Raw genomic sequence first — 16,782 nt, 5'->3', positions numbered from 1 at the left:
AACAGCCCTCACATGCACACAAAAAAGCAAGTTCAGTCCTACGCAAAACCCATTGAATAGCACCGAGAAATTTGTTTTCCGTGGGGTCCACATTATAAGGGGGTGGGGTGGTTGGTGGGCACAATGCGACACCGAACAGAGGGGATGGCCGTGGGTTTGTAGGGAGAGCTAGGCGGGGGTGGATGTTGGGGGGGGGGGGGGATTGAAAAAGGCTGTTTCTTGTCACTGGCTTGGCAGAAGGTAATGTTTCTGTTGCATAAGCTAGAAAGCCATCTTCAAAGAACAGTGCATTGCATTTGTAATAGGAACATTCTTCAAAGGTCCTGTTTACCATCACACTTCTCCAGGAAACATGACCAGGTCCGAAAAGCTTATTGTGTGAGACAGGGATTGTTTATGGTTTAATCTGACGTAGGATAACTTTAAAGAGTTGGAACTGTATGAGTTTTTTTTATTTTTTTATCATGGTTAGCGCTCACCTGGGTGTCGGGTGGGGGGGGGGGGGTCGGAGAGAGAGAGAGAGAGAGAGAGAGAGAGAGAGAGAGAGAGAGAGAGAGAGAGAGAGAGAGAGAGACAGAGTCTATTCACTAAAATGCCCAATGCACTATGTACTATGTCATCAGCGGAGCTCCCTGTGAGGACACGTTGCAGACACATGTTGCTTCCAGTGTCTCTATACCTGTACAGAATTAAAACCTTCAACCATTGTGTGCTGAACTTAACTGTACGGCAGGGGAGGGGAGTATGTGGACTTTTTTATTTTTTATTTTTATTTTTTAATATTTGACGGTTGGTCAGTCTTAAGTTACTGATGACGCACGCTGCACTTGAATTACGTCACAACTCGATGGCTGCATTACGAACGTTTACACTAATGAATGAGAAAGAAGAAGAAAAATGTCCCGGAACATGCTTTACATAGATTTTTTTGTGATACTGCAGCGAAAGAGTAAATGGTAATTTATATTCCACACTAAATGTTGCTGAAACAGCCGAAGTATCAAAAGTTTGCAATTCAACTGTGGTCACTAAAATTAAAAAACACACCCAAAAGATGTATACTGTTGACCTAGCAGCCAAAAAAATATTTAATAACTTTAAAAATGCCCTTGCCTTATTGCAGCTCACGCTGCTAAATTTCTCTTTCATAACAACGAATTTGTCTCTCTTCTATTTTCTAAATTTAAGAAGACTATTTACTGTCCAGAGGTTTTCATCCAAGTACTGGTGCTGTACATGGGAAAATCAAATTAAAGTTGAATAGTGTACCGGTGTCTTGTTTAAAGGCTGACATAGTCCTATTTAATTAGTTTAATTACTTCCAGGGCTTTTCCGATCGTTGTGGGGATGTATAAATTAAGCTTCCTGCAAAGTTTTAGGTTTGAAGTCCTTACCAATTACGAGAAATAATTAATTCTTTATTGCATTGTTTAGCAACAGTTCTCCAGGACTTGGGCTATTTTTAGACCGTTGACGTCGCTTCGTGACGTTTCGTAAACCAAAGATGGCGTTTGAGACTGTTCTGTTTACATTCGACACTATCAACACCACTTTGCAATACTGAAATAATTTTTTCTGTGTTCGAAAGCTACAGCCAATCGTTATTATATCCCCTTAGGTACAGTTTTATAACATTATTGGCACATGTAAACAATATGAATTAATGAATGAACGCTACGAGTATGGCAGCCTTTAAATATCACATTTTTCTGCAAATTTACCAACCAACAGACTAAACACATTTGGTTTTTTATCTTTCTGTTCGCAGTTTTAAGATTCGTGGATAAGCGCTCGCCTGGGTGGAGGGGGGGTGGAGAGAGAGAGAGAGAGAGAGAGAGAGAGAGAGAGAGAGAGAGAGAGAGAGAGAGAGAGAGAGAGAGAGAGAGAGAGAGAGAGAGAGAGAGATGAGAGAGAGAGAGAGACTGAACGAGAGAGACTGAACGAGAGAGACTGAAAGAGAGAGAGAGAGGGAGGGAGAGAGAGAGAGAGAGAGAGAGAGAGAGAGAGAGAGAGAGAGAGAGAGAGAGAGAGAGAGAGAGAGAGAGAGAGAGAGAAGGGAGGCAGACAAACAGGCAGACAAACAGACAGACAGACAGACAGAGAGAGCAAAACCGACGCGTCTGCAACTTAGCACGAAAGATCGAGAGACGCATGAATGCAGGTACAGAATGGAGGGAGAGTGAAGAGATGAGTGGGTAAGGGCTGGAGAAGGGGGTGCACCCAGGAATGCACAACGATTATTTATCAGCAGCGCTGTCGAGGCCAGAAGCCAGAATCTGATCTATGTCCGTGTTCAAGTGGTTCTGGCAGGTAGAGGAAAGGTGGGCCAAGAGGGCTGTGCACTCTAAAGTGTGCAGAAAGCCGCTACCGTACCTACCACCAACGAACAGGTAAACGGTTCAGGGTCGGCCATCAGTGAAGGCAGCATGGGGAGGAGGGGTGGTGGTATCAGCCATGAGGGCGGTAGGGGAGGAGTTGGGGGGAAGGGGAGGGGGGCGCCGTGGACAGGTATCTCACAACTTTAACTATACAAGCTTTGGGTATCCTACAAGAAGGAATGGGATGGAAGGGGTAACACATGAAGGGTGAGAGTAGGGGGTTCGCAGACAGGTGTCTCGAAGAATTGGGGTGGGAGTGGGGGTTGCAGACACTGAGGTATCTCAAGGCCTCGAGCACTGCCCCATTTATCGTTGCCCACAACTTGCCGGTAGTCTTCGGCGTGTTTAAAGATAATACCCTCATAGTAGTACCGTTTCTGAGAAAACCGCATCTTAGCTTCAGGGGCAGGGTCTCAGTAAAAGCAAACCGGCTTTTACTGGCTTTGATGACTCTGGGCTGTACGTCTGCCTCTTTAAAGCCTTTGGGATCCAGGTCTCTAAGCTTCAGTAAGATAGACATGAAATCAAAAGACTGATGTAAGGAGATAACACTGAGGAGAAGTTTTCAAACTATACAGGTTTTTTGCTGCACCGTCAGACGCCGGATAATGCCAACTGAAGCTAAGAACATCAAACAAGGAACACCTAAGAAAACGGGAAAACGGATTGCCGAAAGGGGCTTCAGGACAGCTCTACCTCACACACACACACACACCGACCAACGACAGCTGGAGACTGAAGGGGCAATATTACGCACTACAAGAACCTCGCAAGATCAAAGACAGTCGTGCAAAAAGCCACAGTGCACCATGACATTTTCACTTGAAACGGAGACTCATGCAGGCGGCGCAACTCAGTGCTCTGAATCAAACAGATCTGCCTCCCCACCACCTTCAACCTTCCTTCCAACTTATATACCCTCTCGTTTTCATAACATCAATCTTGCCCCCCCCCCCCCCCCTTCCTTCATTTTACCCCAAGTCACGTTAAGCTACCAGGCACCTAGGGTTCTGTACTCTCAAAATGAACACTCTGGCTTACTCACTCTTTGATCTTCTCAGCAGAGAAATACTTCAAAATGAGTGGCAAATGTTTTGAGATTTACAGAAAAATACGGCCTTCCCTGGTCCATGACCTTATTCATAAATCTAAATAAATAAATTTATATACAGTAATTTAAAAAGAATCATGAAGCTATGGATTGAATGGGCCGCAGGAGCAAGTTTGATTTGTTGCTAACATATAATATCTTTCTTTCTTTCTTTATTTGGTGTTTAACGTCGTTTTCAACCACGAAGGTTATATCGCGACGGGGAAAGGGGGGAGATGGGATAGAGCCACTTGTCAATTGTTTCTTGTTCACAAAAGCACTAATCAAAAAATTGCTCCAGGGGCTTGCAACGTAGTACAATATATTACCTCACTGGGAGAATGCAAGTTTCCAGTACAAAGGACTTAACATTTCTTACATACTGCTTGACTAAAATCTTTACAAACATTGACTATATTCTATACAAGAAACACTTAACAAGGGTAAAAGGAGAAACAGAATCCGTTAGTCGCATCTTACGACATGCTGGGGAGCATCGGGTAAATTCTTTCCCCTAACCTGCGGGGGGATAACATATATACAACATGGTGCCTCTATTAACATTGCCATTTTTGAGTTTGGGGAATAACAAAGTTTCCATATAAACAATTGTTTGATAGGCTGTTGGTGTATGTAAAATGCCATTTGCTAATGTTCAACCTCTTTTTATATTTAGTCAAGTTTTGACTAAATATTTTAACATCGAGGGGGAATCGAAACGAGGGTCGTGGTGTATGTGCGTGTGTGTGTCTGTGTGTGTGTGTGTGTGTGTGTGTAGAGCGATTCAGACTAAACTACTGGACCGATCTTTATGAAATTTGACATGAGAGTTCCTGGGTATCAAATCCCCAAACGTTTTTTTCATTTTTTTGATAAATGTCTTTGATGACGTCATATCCGGCTTTTCGTGAAAGTTGAGACGGCACTGTCACGCCCTCATTTTTCAACCAAATTGGTTGAAATTTTGGTCAAGTAATCTTCGACGAAGCGCGGACTTCGGTATTGCATTTCAGCTTGGTGGCTTAAAAACTAATTAATGACTTTGGTCATTAAAAATCTGAAAATTGTAAAAAAAAATTAAAATTTATAAAACGATCCAAATTTACGTTTATCTTATTCTCCATCATTTGCTGATTCCAAAAACATATAAATATGTTATATTCGGATTAAAAACAAGCTCTGAAAATTAAATATATAAAAATTATTATCAAAATTAAATTGTCGAAATCAATTTAAAAACACTTTCATCTTATTCCTTGTCGGTTCCTGATTCCAAAAACATATAGATATGATATGTTTGGATTAAAAACACGCTCAGAAAGTTAAAACAAAGAGAGGTACAGAAAAGCGTGCTATCCTTCTTAGCGCAACTACTACCCCGCTCTTCTTGTCAATTTCACTGCCTTTGCCATGAGCGGTCGACTGACGATGCTACGAGTATACGGTCTTGCTGAAAAATGGCATTGCGTTCAGTTTCATTCTGTGAGTTCGACAGCTACTTGACTAAATATTGTATTTTCGCCTTACGCGACTTGTTTGTACTCTTGTTAACTTTTCAGACATTAGACAAAAGTAAAGGCAATTTTGTTTTCCTGAAAGCAACTGAATTACGAAGTTGATATAAAGTTCAAACATCTATTTGAGATTCACAGGTAAAACCACAAGAATACTTTCAAAATTTCTTCTGAATTAAAAACTGGTTGTCATATTTAAGATGCCATTTATGCCAGCAAGAAACACATCAACCACACAACCAGGAACAGAGTATATATGTAACGTTAATAAGAAATTTATACAAACGGATGAATGTAATAACATCAGCGTTATTTGTGCCTATAACTGCATACATAGCGAGCAGATTTGTATGCAGCTTTTATGAATTTCTGAGGTTAACCGTTTCAACTCGTAACAATACATTATAAACAGAAACATACAAGTATACACAAACGAGACGATCACAGGTAATGTTGGGGCATTTCGGCTCAATAACAAGTCTTTACAACACTAAAAACACAATCACTTGGTTGCACAGAAGCTCTTGCAAATATATACATGTATGGTTAAAACAACAACCCTTCTTTGACCTGCATGTCAGGCTGGAGTGCTGTTTGCAGCTAGGGGCATGTCCTTATTTCTTCTTCTGCGTTCATGGGCTGAAACTCCCACATACACTTGTGTTTTTTGCACGAGTGGGTTCTTGCGTGTAAGACTGTTTTTACCCTGCCATTTTTGCAGCCATACGCCGCTTTCGGGGGATACCAGCTTGGTATTTTCGTGTTTCTATAACCCACCGAACTCTAACATGGATTATAGGATCCTTTCCATGCGCACTTGGTCTTTTGCTTGTGTGTACGCACGAAGGGTGATAAGGCACTAGCAGGTCTGCACATATGTTGACCTGGGAGATCGGAAAAATCTCCACCCTTAACCAACCAGAAGCGGCCGGCCGGGATTCCAACCCACAACCTTCCGCTTAGGAAGTTGGTTGTCTTATCCACTAGGCCATTGCACACAATTACTTAAATCAGGACACCCTCAAGCAAGAATAGAAGCATGAACAGAAGGACCAGAAGTATTGATTGATTGTGAACATCAACATAAAAAGTCAACCTCATTTATAAAACCCAGACGTATCAAAGTTAATGCCCCTTGGTGCAGACAGCACCCCACAACCTGAATTCAGGTTTGGAGGTCACAATGTTGTGGCATGGGCAGTGGCTCAGAATGTGCTGTAGTTCACATTAAAGGCCCTCTCCTTCCCCTGTAAACAGTCCGGCTCACCGTCTCAGACCTGGCCAGGCTTTTACATGGGATAAGACCATTCCTCCACTTGGTCATATACCAAAAAACACTGGCACGGTGGCCTAGTGGTAAGGCGTCCGCCCCGTGATCGGGAGGTCGTGGGTTCGAACCCCGGCCGGGTCATACCTAAGACTTTAAAATTGGCAATCTAGTGGCTGCTCCGCCTGGCGTCTGGCGTTATGGGGTTAGTGCTAGGACTGGTTGGTCCGGTGTCAGAATAATGTGACTGAGTGAGACACGAAGCCTGTGCTGCGACTTCTGTCTTGTGTGTGGCGCATGTTAAATGTCAAAGCAGCACCGCCCTGATATGGCCCTTCGTGGTCGGCTGGGCGTTAATCAAACAAACAAACAAAAAATATACCAAAAATAATAATCAGCCGCGGTGCTCTCTGTGCACAGTGTCAGTTTTTGTAATGGAAATTGATGCATAAAAAAAATTTCAATTCACCACAGCAAGCAATCAGGGTGTTGATTTCTTGGTGTAATTGACCAAGTGGAGGGATGGTCTTATCACAGCGAGATCTGAGATGGTGACCCAAACTATTTACACGATGAGGAGCATGCGTTTAACTCCCTGAGAAGCTTAATTCTGTATATATACTCATTGTGCAAATACATGATGCATTATTCATCATTATGTTTGCAAAAATATCCAAATAGGGTGCCACATATGCAAACGATATTCAAATATATGCAAATAATCAAAGGTTTTGTACGAGAACAATTCTTGGGTAACCATCAACAATTTTCACAGCCATGCAACAGAGAGGACAGATGCACAGAAAGCAGGCTACAATTGCTGAAAATTCAACAGGGACAAAATCTGGTTTGGCCAAATTTTTGATCTGAGGTATATGTGTATGCACAGCCCTATCCCCTTTTGCTCCGAACAGTCACATGTACTTGGTAAAACAATGCCTGAAATCCTGTCTTTCTTTTGCTTTCCACAATTTACTGTGATTTTGCTTTCCTTTTCTTTCTCAAAGCAAAGTCTTTGTCCCTGTCAAGAAACCATCAAGTTTCAGTCTAGCCATTAATCCTATCGACTCCCTTCCCTGCCCCAAAATCTTTCAAGCACCCAACTCTCAGCATCTCAACTAATGCCTGTTTCATGGAGGTAAGATCAGTGCCTTAGCCTTGGTCCTCAATGTATTACAGAAGAACCCCCTTTTAAGACCTCCAAAAATCTGAGAAAATCAGGTCTTAACAAGTCGCGTAAGGCGAAAATACAACATTTAGTCAAGCTGTCGAACTCACAGAATGAAACTGAACGCAATGCAATTTTTCAGCAAGACCGTATACTCGTAGCATCGTCAGTCCACCGCTCGTGGCAAAGGCAGTGAAATTGACAAGAAGAGCGGGGTAGTAGTTGCGCTGAGAAGGATAGCACGCTTTTCTGTACCTCTCTTCGTTTTAACTTTCTGAGCGTGTTTTTAATCCAAACATATCATATCTATATGTTTTTGGAATCAGGAACCGACAAGGAATAAGATGAAAGTGTTTTTAAATTGATTTCGAAAATTTAATTTTGATCATAATTTTTATATTTTTAATTTTCAGAGCTTGTTTTTAATCCAAATATAACATATTTATATGTTTTTGGAATCAGAAAATGATGAAGGATAAGATGAACGTAAATTTGGATCATTTTATAAATTTTTTATTTTTTTTACAATGTTCAGATTTTTAATGACCAAAGTCAATAATTAATTTTTAAGCCACCAAGCTGAAATGCAATACCGAAGTCCGGCCTTCGTCAAAGATTGCTTGGCCAAAATTTCAATCAATTTGATTGAAAAATGAGGGTGTGACAGTGCCGCCTCAACTTTTACAAAAAGCCGGATATGATGTCATCAAAGGTATTTATCGAAAAAAAGAAAAAAACGTCCGGAGATATCATTCCCAGGAACTCTCATGTAAAATTTCATAAAAATCGGTCAAGTAGTTTAGTCTGAATCGCTCTACACACACACACGCACAGACACACACACACATACACCACGACCCTAGTCTCGATTCCCCCTCTATGTTAAAACATTTAGTCAAAACTTGACTAAATGTAAAAAGGAGGGAGTCTTAAAAGGGAGGTAAATTTACAGACGTTATGAACAGAAAATCAAAAACATCAAGGTCTTAAAAAGGGGGAAGTCTTAAATTGGGGGGGTCTTAAAAGGGGGTTCCACTGTACTGTCTGAGGTACCGTCGATAATGTTGACCATCAAGGCCACTCTACCTCTGTCCCCCTTTACGTTCTGTGTCTAGGGTAACGGCTGTACCGTGCCTGCCACTCTTTCCGTCTCTCTGCCCCTCGCCCTTCCTTGCGCTCCCCAGCCCTGGGTCTTGTGACACCCCCCTCCCTGTGCCCTCCACCTCGTGTACCTGAGATGGCTCTGTCCCTGCTGCTCCCTCTTCCTCTACGTACCCAACCCTGTGAACCCTGTGCACCTGTCTCCCAGTGCCATTCATTTTGAGTTCCCTGGGTGGCTACGTTTTTACGCAGACTGGGCTGTGTGGTGATTCCGCCTGCCTCTATGATGTGGCTAGGTGTTGCCATAGGAACGCTGCTGCCCTCGTTTGGGGATTTTCTGAAAGGCACCCTGGGGAGGGGTTGCATTCGTGGCCCGCTAACGTATCGGCCGCGCTGAGACTCTGTTGTTTCTCGTGCCTGAGATGGGGCGGTTGGGGTTTGGCTGTTACGGTTTGCATGGGAGTTGCGGTCAGGTGCGCGAGTGTTGTGTGTGCGAGAATTACGCTGCTGGCGAGAATAAATCTGCATGTTGGGGGCTCTTTGCCTTGTTCTTTCCTGCCGTGCTGGCCTGCTTGGTGTGCGTCTGCTGTGCCCTGCAGGCTGACCACGGTCATGGCTGGACTGAGACCGAGAGCTGCGGTAGTTATCGTACCAGTCAAACTGCCGCCAATGCCTACGCCCCCCGCCTAGCCGAGAGTAATAAGAGCCACGCGGGCTGTCAGGGAACTGGTTGGTGCGATAGTGGTCTGCGTTGCGGGAATAAGGCGTGGTGCTACCATGCGTACCCGCAGACGGGGTTGGGGGGTGGACCTGATGCCTCGCGGTGGAGGATCGAGTGGGGGAGATACGGGAGGGGGTAGGATGGGTGGGCTTGACCCCACCTCCACCCCCTCCCTGCCGAGCGTGATGGCGTCTTACCGAGGACCATGGGCCGGACTTCCAGTGGTAGGTGGAGGAGCAGGATTTCTTGCACTGGCGGGTGTCTGGCGGTCGTTGTCGCAGGTCACAGTTGGAGTTGGGCAGGATGTCGGTTGAACCCAGACGACAGTACACCAGTCGGTTCTGCAGACCTTCCTCACCACACTTCTTGGCTGAACACTGCAACAGACATCATTAGTTCAATAACTCCTCTGGCAATGACTGAATACAGTGGAACCCCCCTTTTAGACCCCCACATTTAAGACTCCCTCCTTTTTTAAGACCTTGTTTTCTCAGACTTTCTGTTTCTAACCTCTGTAAAATTACGCCCTTTCTAAAACGCCCTCCTTTTTAAGACCTGATTTTCTCAGACTTTTGAAAGTCTTAAAAGGGGGGGGGGGGGGGGGGGGGGAGGGTTCCCCTTATATAATGATTGTTCATTGTTTGACAACAAAAATTTGATTCATAGATGATATGATATTGAAAATCTACAAACTGCAAAGCAACAAAGCAGGAAATTTTAACTGATAACTGCTGTTCCTCTCACTGTTCTGATTTCCCTAAATACAAAATGTTCACTGATAACTGCCGTTCCTCTCACTGTTCGCTAATGTCCCCACATACATGCATTTTTGGAAAAAACACAAAATTATTGATTTAAAAAAGAAATGCAGTGCACAACACTTCTGCTGCACTTACCTTAGACCATTCTTCAGCAGACCACGAGGGACATGGACCGCTGTCACAGTTGCGGTACTCGTCGGGCTTCAACGCTTTGTCACAGCTGTCAGACACGCCTCGTTCGTCGTAACACACAACATGTCGCTGTTGCCATCCTGTGCCACACGTCACAGAGCACTGCACAAACAGAAATTATATTTTTACATTTTTTCTTTCTTCCAAAAACAAAACAAACAAGTTTCTTTTTGCTTGAAAGTGCTGTGACTGCCCCTAGTGACTGCCCCTATCTGAGAAAAAGAGGTCTTATAGATATGGGTTAGGAAGTCAGTAAAATAGTCATTCAAACATTGATACTGAGAAGTAGAGGCGGTTTGAAGTAGTGTGTATTTTGGAGGAGGGGGGGGGGGGGGGGGGGGAGGTGGAAGGGGTTCTTCTTCTTCTTGCGTTCGCCGGATGGTGTCATGGTTGGCGTTGATGCGTGGTACCATGGTTTATTAGAGTGCGCCGTGCAGCCCAGTACCTCCGTCTTCAGCACTCGAGGTTTCTGTCGGGGTTGCCTCACCCTTAGCTCATGGCCCATACGTCCTACCCTGAGAGCACAGGGGGGAGAATTTGCCGGGATCCCACCCGGAGCTAGGGTTTTGATGCGCCCATAGTCGCATTAGATGAGTCCCGTCGAAGGGCGATGGAGCATTTCGAAGAGAGTAGCAGTGCCGCCTGCTTCCCCACTCCACCCTGGTAGGAAACACCGCCAGTTTGGTCCGCGGCCGCAAGCGGCTGGTCTTCATATCTGAAGTCCGTTCCCCTATCCGCCACCCGGGGACGCGCTGGGTTGGGGGTGGTCGCCCCACTGAAAGTCCCACACTGGGTTAAAGAAGTTCAGCCTGTCCCAGGGTGGAAGGGGTGATCTTGGTGTCTATCAGTGACTGATATTTTGCACAGTTACACCAATGTAGCACATCAAGGGAAACAACCCACATTGTCTGCTTACAATACAGAGTGACAACTTTTTGAGCTGCAAAAAATATACTACTGTATTCTCAATTTTGAAAACAGGTGCAAGAAATGTAGGGCTGTTGAAGAAATTACTTATGACAGAAAACCCAGAAACTGAAAAACAGTTACTTGTAAAAAGAATTGTCTCCCTTGATGCACAAACTCGCCCATTTTTCTTTAACTTTAGTAAAGTGAATTGGGCGTTTATTTTTATTTGTATTTTTGTTTTTGCTGATGTAGCTCTTCAAAGCGAATTTCTTATTTTTATTTTGTTATACTTTTCCCTACATAATTTTGTTTTATTTGATGTTTTTAAAAAAAATTATTTTAATGTTTTTATTTTTTATTTTTTTATTCTTCATATTTGTTCTTTGTTTCATGTGTGTATTATAGTAGGGACTAGCTGTAAGAAAGGACCATATGGACCTAATGCTATCATCCCTCGGTAATAAAGTTTTTGAGTTCGAGTTCGAGTTTCTACTTACAGCAGCCCAGTCCCAAGTCAACCAGCGACTAGTTCCCTCCACACGGTTGCTGGTGATCACTCCAGTCTTGAAGTCATCTTCGTCCGGCGATATACAGGTGCCACGGTTACAGCGGATTTCTGTGCTGGGTTTGACCACCGTGCTGCAGAAACTTTCGTCCTTGATCTGCTCATTAAACATGCACTCCACATAGCGTGTCTGGGTTCCCTCTCCACATGTGACGGTGCACTGAAAGGAAACAACAGAAGATCTTATTTACAGTTTGGCGTGGGAACACCACAAAAACAATTTTTATATCGCAGAAAACTTCACTGTCATTTAGACAGAATTGTTGAAATTTTGCACGATTAGGGAAAGGTGGCGCCAAGAACTGCCTAAAACTTCCCCAATTGCCGAAACTAACTGTTATGGCCATTTGGGGAAGCCTTGTTCTCGTACAACCCCATTTATGAATGTTCATTTGTTTTCCCCAATAACTTAATCCCTCATAATTTCTAACCAATGCCCTCAATCCTGAAAAAAAACCACCAAAAAACACCAGGTGAAGCCTTATTAAGAAGGCATCTGATCAATACACGTATACAATTTGGTGATTGGCGTTGCAGAAGCTTTTGTGCAGTGAAGAGAGTTTATGACTGACAAAAATAGATGGCTGACAGTTTCAAACTGCTTGGAATCTATCAAATCTATTTTTTGTGCTCTATAGTTTCAACATGCATGTCATTATTGTTTGGATGCGTGCTACTTATTTTTTGTTGATGCAATAGTTTTGTGTGTTTTTTCCACTTAATTTATTATAGTTAAAGCTGAGGCTCCTAAAAAAATTCAACCCAATCACCATCATCAGCAGCATTGGTGTTCATAGGCTGCAACAGGAGTCCCATGTGTACTCATTTTTGAGTGGGCTTTTACATGTACAGCAGTCTCACCCCCCCCCCCCACCCCACCATTTAGGCAGTCATACTCAGACCTGCCAACCCTTGTGAAGCCTTCAGTGTAGCAATTTAGAATTGTTTGAATTTTCAGAGTAGCAAATGGTGTAGTGTATCTGAGCATTTGCTAAAATGTATTCCCACATCCACATTTATGCCATCTTGCTCAAGAATAGACCTTTTAATAAAGTTTCATGAGAATGTAGGAACATAAAATGTCCATTAGAGAGTATCTGCAGTGCCACTTTTCAGTAAAGACGATGTGTTATTACCCATTTTGTGACCGTTACACAGAGTGGGAAGCAGAAATGAGTACTAAAACTCACATAAAAGAGGGAACTGTTGCATGCTTATGATCATTTGTTTTAGCGTAGCAATCTTTAGCTTGGCGAACCAGTGTAGCAATTGCTCTTAAAACGTAGCATGCTACGCCGAAAATGTAGCAGTTGACAGCTCTGCATACTCATTTTTCATGGAACAACCCAAACGATATCATGAACATAATATAATCAACAAAAATCCACTCACGTCACTCCAGGATCCAGATCGCCAGTCTCCGCAAGGTTTGATCATGCACGACTGCACGCTAGCTGGACGAGCAAGGTGGGAACAGTGGGAGCTGTTGATGGACTCATCATCATAGTACCCTGTGCAGCTGACAAACCTATGCTTGCTTCCCTGGCCGCACGTGGTTGAACACTGGAACAGAAAGAAGAAACTGTTGCAGATAGGTTCTCAAAGATGACTGCTAGCAAACACACTAAATCAGCTCCTTACATCTATTTTTGCAAAAAAGTTTTCAAGCGAAAGATTTAGTAATAATCTGTTAATGTTACTAAGGTCAGACATCAAACTTGTGGGGAAAAACAAAAGTCTTGCGGAATTGAAGAAAATCCTCAACAAAGACACAGTGAAACCTCCCTTTTAAGACTTTAAGATTTCAGGCACCCCCAAGCACATTTTTAAGACTTTAAGATTTCAGGCACCCCCAACCACATTTTTAAGACTTTAACACTTTCGCGACGGGACACTGATAAATCAGTAACCGCGCTGACACGCCCATGGACGGGACGCGCATTTTTCAGTAAGAGCCATACAGGGTACACGACTCGTGATTGCTTCCCGGTTCTTGAAGCTTGCAGTAAATTGAGTTGTTTCCCTTGACACACTTTGCGTGCCCTTCCGCCATATGCAATATTAGCCTGATTTGTGTGGTTTTTTCGAGAGAAAAAAATGAATCGAAGGCGAGCCTTGTCACGGGAGGAGATTCTCCGGATGTTGGATCTTGAGGACCCTGTAGATCATGATTCCGACGTGTTGTTTTCGCCTCAAGAAAGCGATAATAGCAGTGATATTGAGGAAGAAACAGTCCTGTTGTTGCTAGTATGAGTCGGCAAACTACACGTGTTAGGGTGGTACTGCATGAATCTTCGAATGTGTAGTTGCAAGGGGGGCGTGGCAGCACTGATAACAATGGATGGCTGGAGCCTCCTAATACTTTTGGAAATGTTCATAGGTGAACAGTTGGGACTTTGTTGTGAAAATGTGACTTATATTCAATATGGATTACCTAGACATCATTTGGTGAGTGTCACAGTTTTGTTTCATTTGAGTCAGGATGCTGTGAGTGAATGCGGGATTTGCTTGTTTTTTTCTTTGTACTGTCTCCTTATTTCTGTGTAGAATTTTAACAATATTTCAGCTAATTCATAGGTTTTACACCTTGTTTGGTTATAAAATTATTTATAATACTTTCTCAGTTTCTGTTAAAAAATAACTTTTAAAAAAGCAGTGGAAAAGAAAACACACAAAAAAACGTTAAAAAACACAAATTATCCCCCTTTCACCCCCCCTTTGCTAAAACAAATCGCGTGACAAACTTATAAATAGCACGACTGAACTGGGCATCCATTTTTTAATTAGTACACAAAATTTGGTGGTGATTGGACTTAATTCAAGCTTGCTAGACAGATTTCTTTACAGTTACTGTTTTTTGGGAAGTTTCTTGGTGGCAAGCTTGGGCAGGCAGGACGTTAACGCCGTGGCAATGCTAGTCACAATAGTGTTAAGATTTCAGGCACCCCAACCACATTTTTAAGACTTTAAGATTTCAGGCACCCCCAACCACATTTTAAGACTTTAAGATTTCAGGCACCCCCAACCACATTTTTAAGACTTTAAGATTTCAGGCACCCCCAACCACAATTTTAAGACTTTAAGATTTCAGGCACCCCAACCACATTTTTAAGACTTTAAGATTTCAGGCACCCCCAACCACATTTTTAAGACTTTAAGATTTCAGGCACCCCCAACCACTTTTTAAGACTTTAAGATTTCAGGCACCCCCAACCACATTTTTAAGACTTTAAGATTTCAGGCACCCCCAATCACATTTTTAAGACTTTAAGATTTCAGGCACCCCCAACCACATTTTTAAGACTTTAAGATTTCAGGCACCCCCAACCACATTTTAAGACTTTAAGATTTCAGGCACCCCCAACCACGTTTTTAAGACCTTGCTTTTCCATATTTTCTGATCGTAATCTTGGTCAATTTACCTCCCTTTTAAGACTTCATTTTCTAAGGTTGGAGGTTTCACTGTAAAGCCTGTCCTTAACTGAGCGAAGTCAACTACGCGAAGTATACTTCACGAAGCGGACCGCATGAAGCTTTAGCACTGACTTTTAGGTAAAAAGACTTTGTGAAGTCGACTTCGGGCTCAATTAAGGACCGACTTAACAGAACCAGTACTCTTACCTCCGTCCAAGAACCGAATCTCCAGAAGGCAGCCCTTGGGGCAGGAGGGGTGGTGGTGGTGGTGGTGAGTGGTGCAGTGGTGGGGCACGACCCCAACTGACAAGGTCGGGTGTCAAGCGGTCGCTTGCTGGCATCACACACAGCATCATCCAGTAAGGATGTGCTGACTCGGCACTTCACCGCCCGCATGCTTGTCCCATCGCCGCACGTAGCTGAACACTGTAAGAAACAACACAAGATGTGAATGTTTTTCATCTTCTCGATCCTTTTACATAACATTTTTGAACAAGGAGACTAGAAGATCAGCAGTACCAAAGACGTATAAGCTTACATTCAGACACACATGCATGCTTGTGAGAACAAACACACAGACACAGGCAGGCAGACATACACACTGTATGAAGCAATTCGTTTTTTCCAGTTCATGATCAACGGTACAAAAATCAAGAGTCTTGGTCAACGGTACAAAAATCAAGAGTATTGGTCAAGAAATAAAGACGTACGAAGCAATTGAAAATTGCGACCGTCGTAAGTTAAACAGCTTAGTTAATCTCCACCTTAAGAAGAAATGCAAGACACTTACAGGCCCCCATCCTCCAGGGTACCACTCGGGACATTCCTTCAGCCCACACTCCTTCTTGGCGGCCGGTCGCAGCTTCTTGTTGCACAGGTTGTCGTCCACTTTCTGGGCACCCAGCATGCACCACACTTTGCGCTGTTTGCGGCCACCACCGCATGACACCGAGCACTGGAACACACAATGTTATGACACTCAGGATAGTTCAGTGGAACCCTCTTTCTAAAATTCCTTGGTACTTCATGCACTTTTTTTGTTTAATTCATTCAATGTCCTCACACTGCGATTTCCTCTTTATTCTAATTGGAACAGTTTGTATTGGCAAGTGGTTTTTTTCTGGACAATATTACGTGACATGAAAAGAAAAAGAAAACACCTACCCCAAGCCAGTCTCCCACTTGCCACCGAGGACACTTTTGGGTATTGCAGGCCACTTTGGTCACTCTGTCATTCTCATCACATTCCACGTTCGGCATTTCTCTCCCTTCCTCGTCAACACACCTGGCACGTCGCTCCTGAATTCCACTGCCACAGGTGACTGAACACTGCAGTGAGATAATACATGAGCCATAAAATAAAAAGACTATCGAATGTCCAAACATCACGAACAATACAGTGGAACCTCCCTTTTAAGACCCTCCAATTTAAGACCTCCGCCTTTTTAAGACCTTGGTTTTTCAGATTTTCTGTGCATAACCTCTGTAGATTTTCCCCCATTTTAAGACGCCCTCCTAGATCCTTTTTAAGACTTGAATTTCCATATTTTTAGGTCTTAAAAGACGGGTTCCACAGTACACGAAAGAACTGTGGCTTGACTGCTCTCAAAATAGATTTTTATGAATAAATAAAGCACAAATCCATTGAGCATACTCTAGACCATCAGTCTCAGCTCCAAATAGAAGTTGCAATCTCTTGTTC

At 43.2% G+C, this 16,782-nt stretch overlaps 1 protein-coding gene across 1 annotated transcript in view; it reads right to left on the bottom strand.

The window, feature by feature from the left end:
* LOC138965541 (A disintegrin and metalloproteinase with thrombospondin motifs 9-like) overlaps positions 1-16,782 on the bottom strand; it is an 87,444-nt gene that overhangs the window by 34,099 nt on the left and 36,563 nt on the right. Inside the window, exons 22-28 of the mRNA XM_070337724.1 lie at positions 16,245-16,409; positions 15,871-16,035; positions 15,288-15,506; positions 13,059-13,229; positions 11,446-11,826; positions 10,136-10,294; positions 9,437-9,616 (exon numbers count right to left, since the gene is read on the bottom strand). Of these exons, the coding sequence (XP_070193825.1) occupies positions 9,437-9,616; positions 10,136-10,294; positions 11,446-11,826; positions 13,059-13,229; positions 15,288-15,506; positions 15,871-16,035; positions 16,245-16,409 (1,440 nt within the window). The remainder of the gene's footprint in view (positions 1-9,436; positions 9,617-10,135; positions 10,295-11,445; positions 11,827-13,058; positions 13,230-15,287; positions 15,507-15,870; positions 16,036-16,244; positions 16,410-16,782) is intronic.

The sequence above is a fragment of the Littorina saxatilis genome, linkage group LG4 (assembly GCF_037325665.1).
Source record: "Littorina saxatilis isolate snail1 linkage group LG4, US_GU_Lsax_2.0, whole genome shotgun sequence".
Classification (NCBI taxonomy): Eukaryota; Metazoa; Mollusca; class Gastropoda; order Littorinimorpha; family Littorinidae; genus Littorina; species Littorina saxatilis.
Note: the sequence above shows the minus strand (reverse complement) of the source record. Positions and strands in the feature narration are given on the sequence as shown.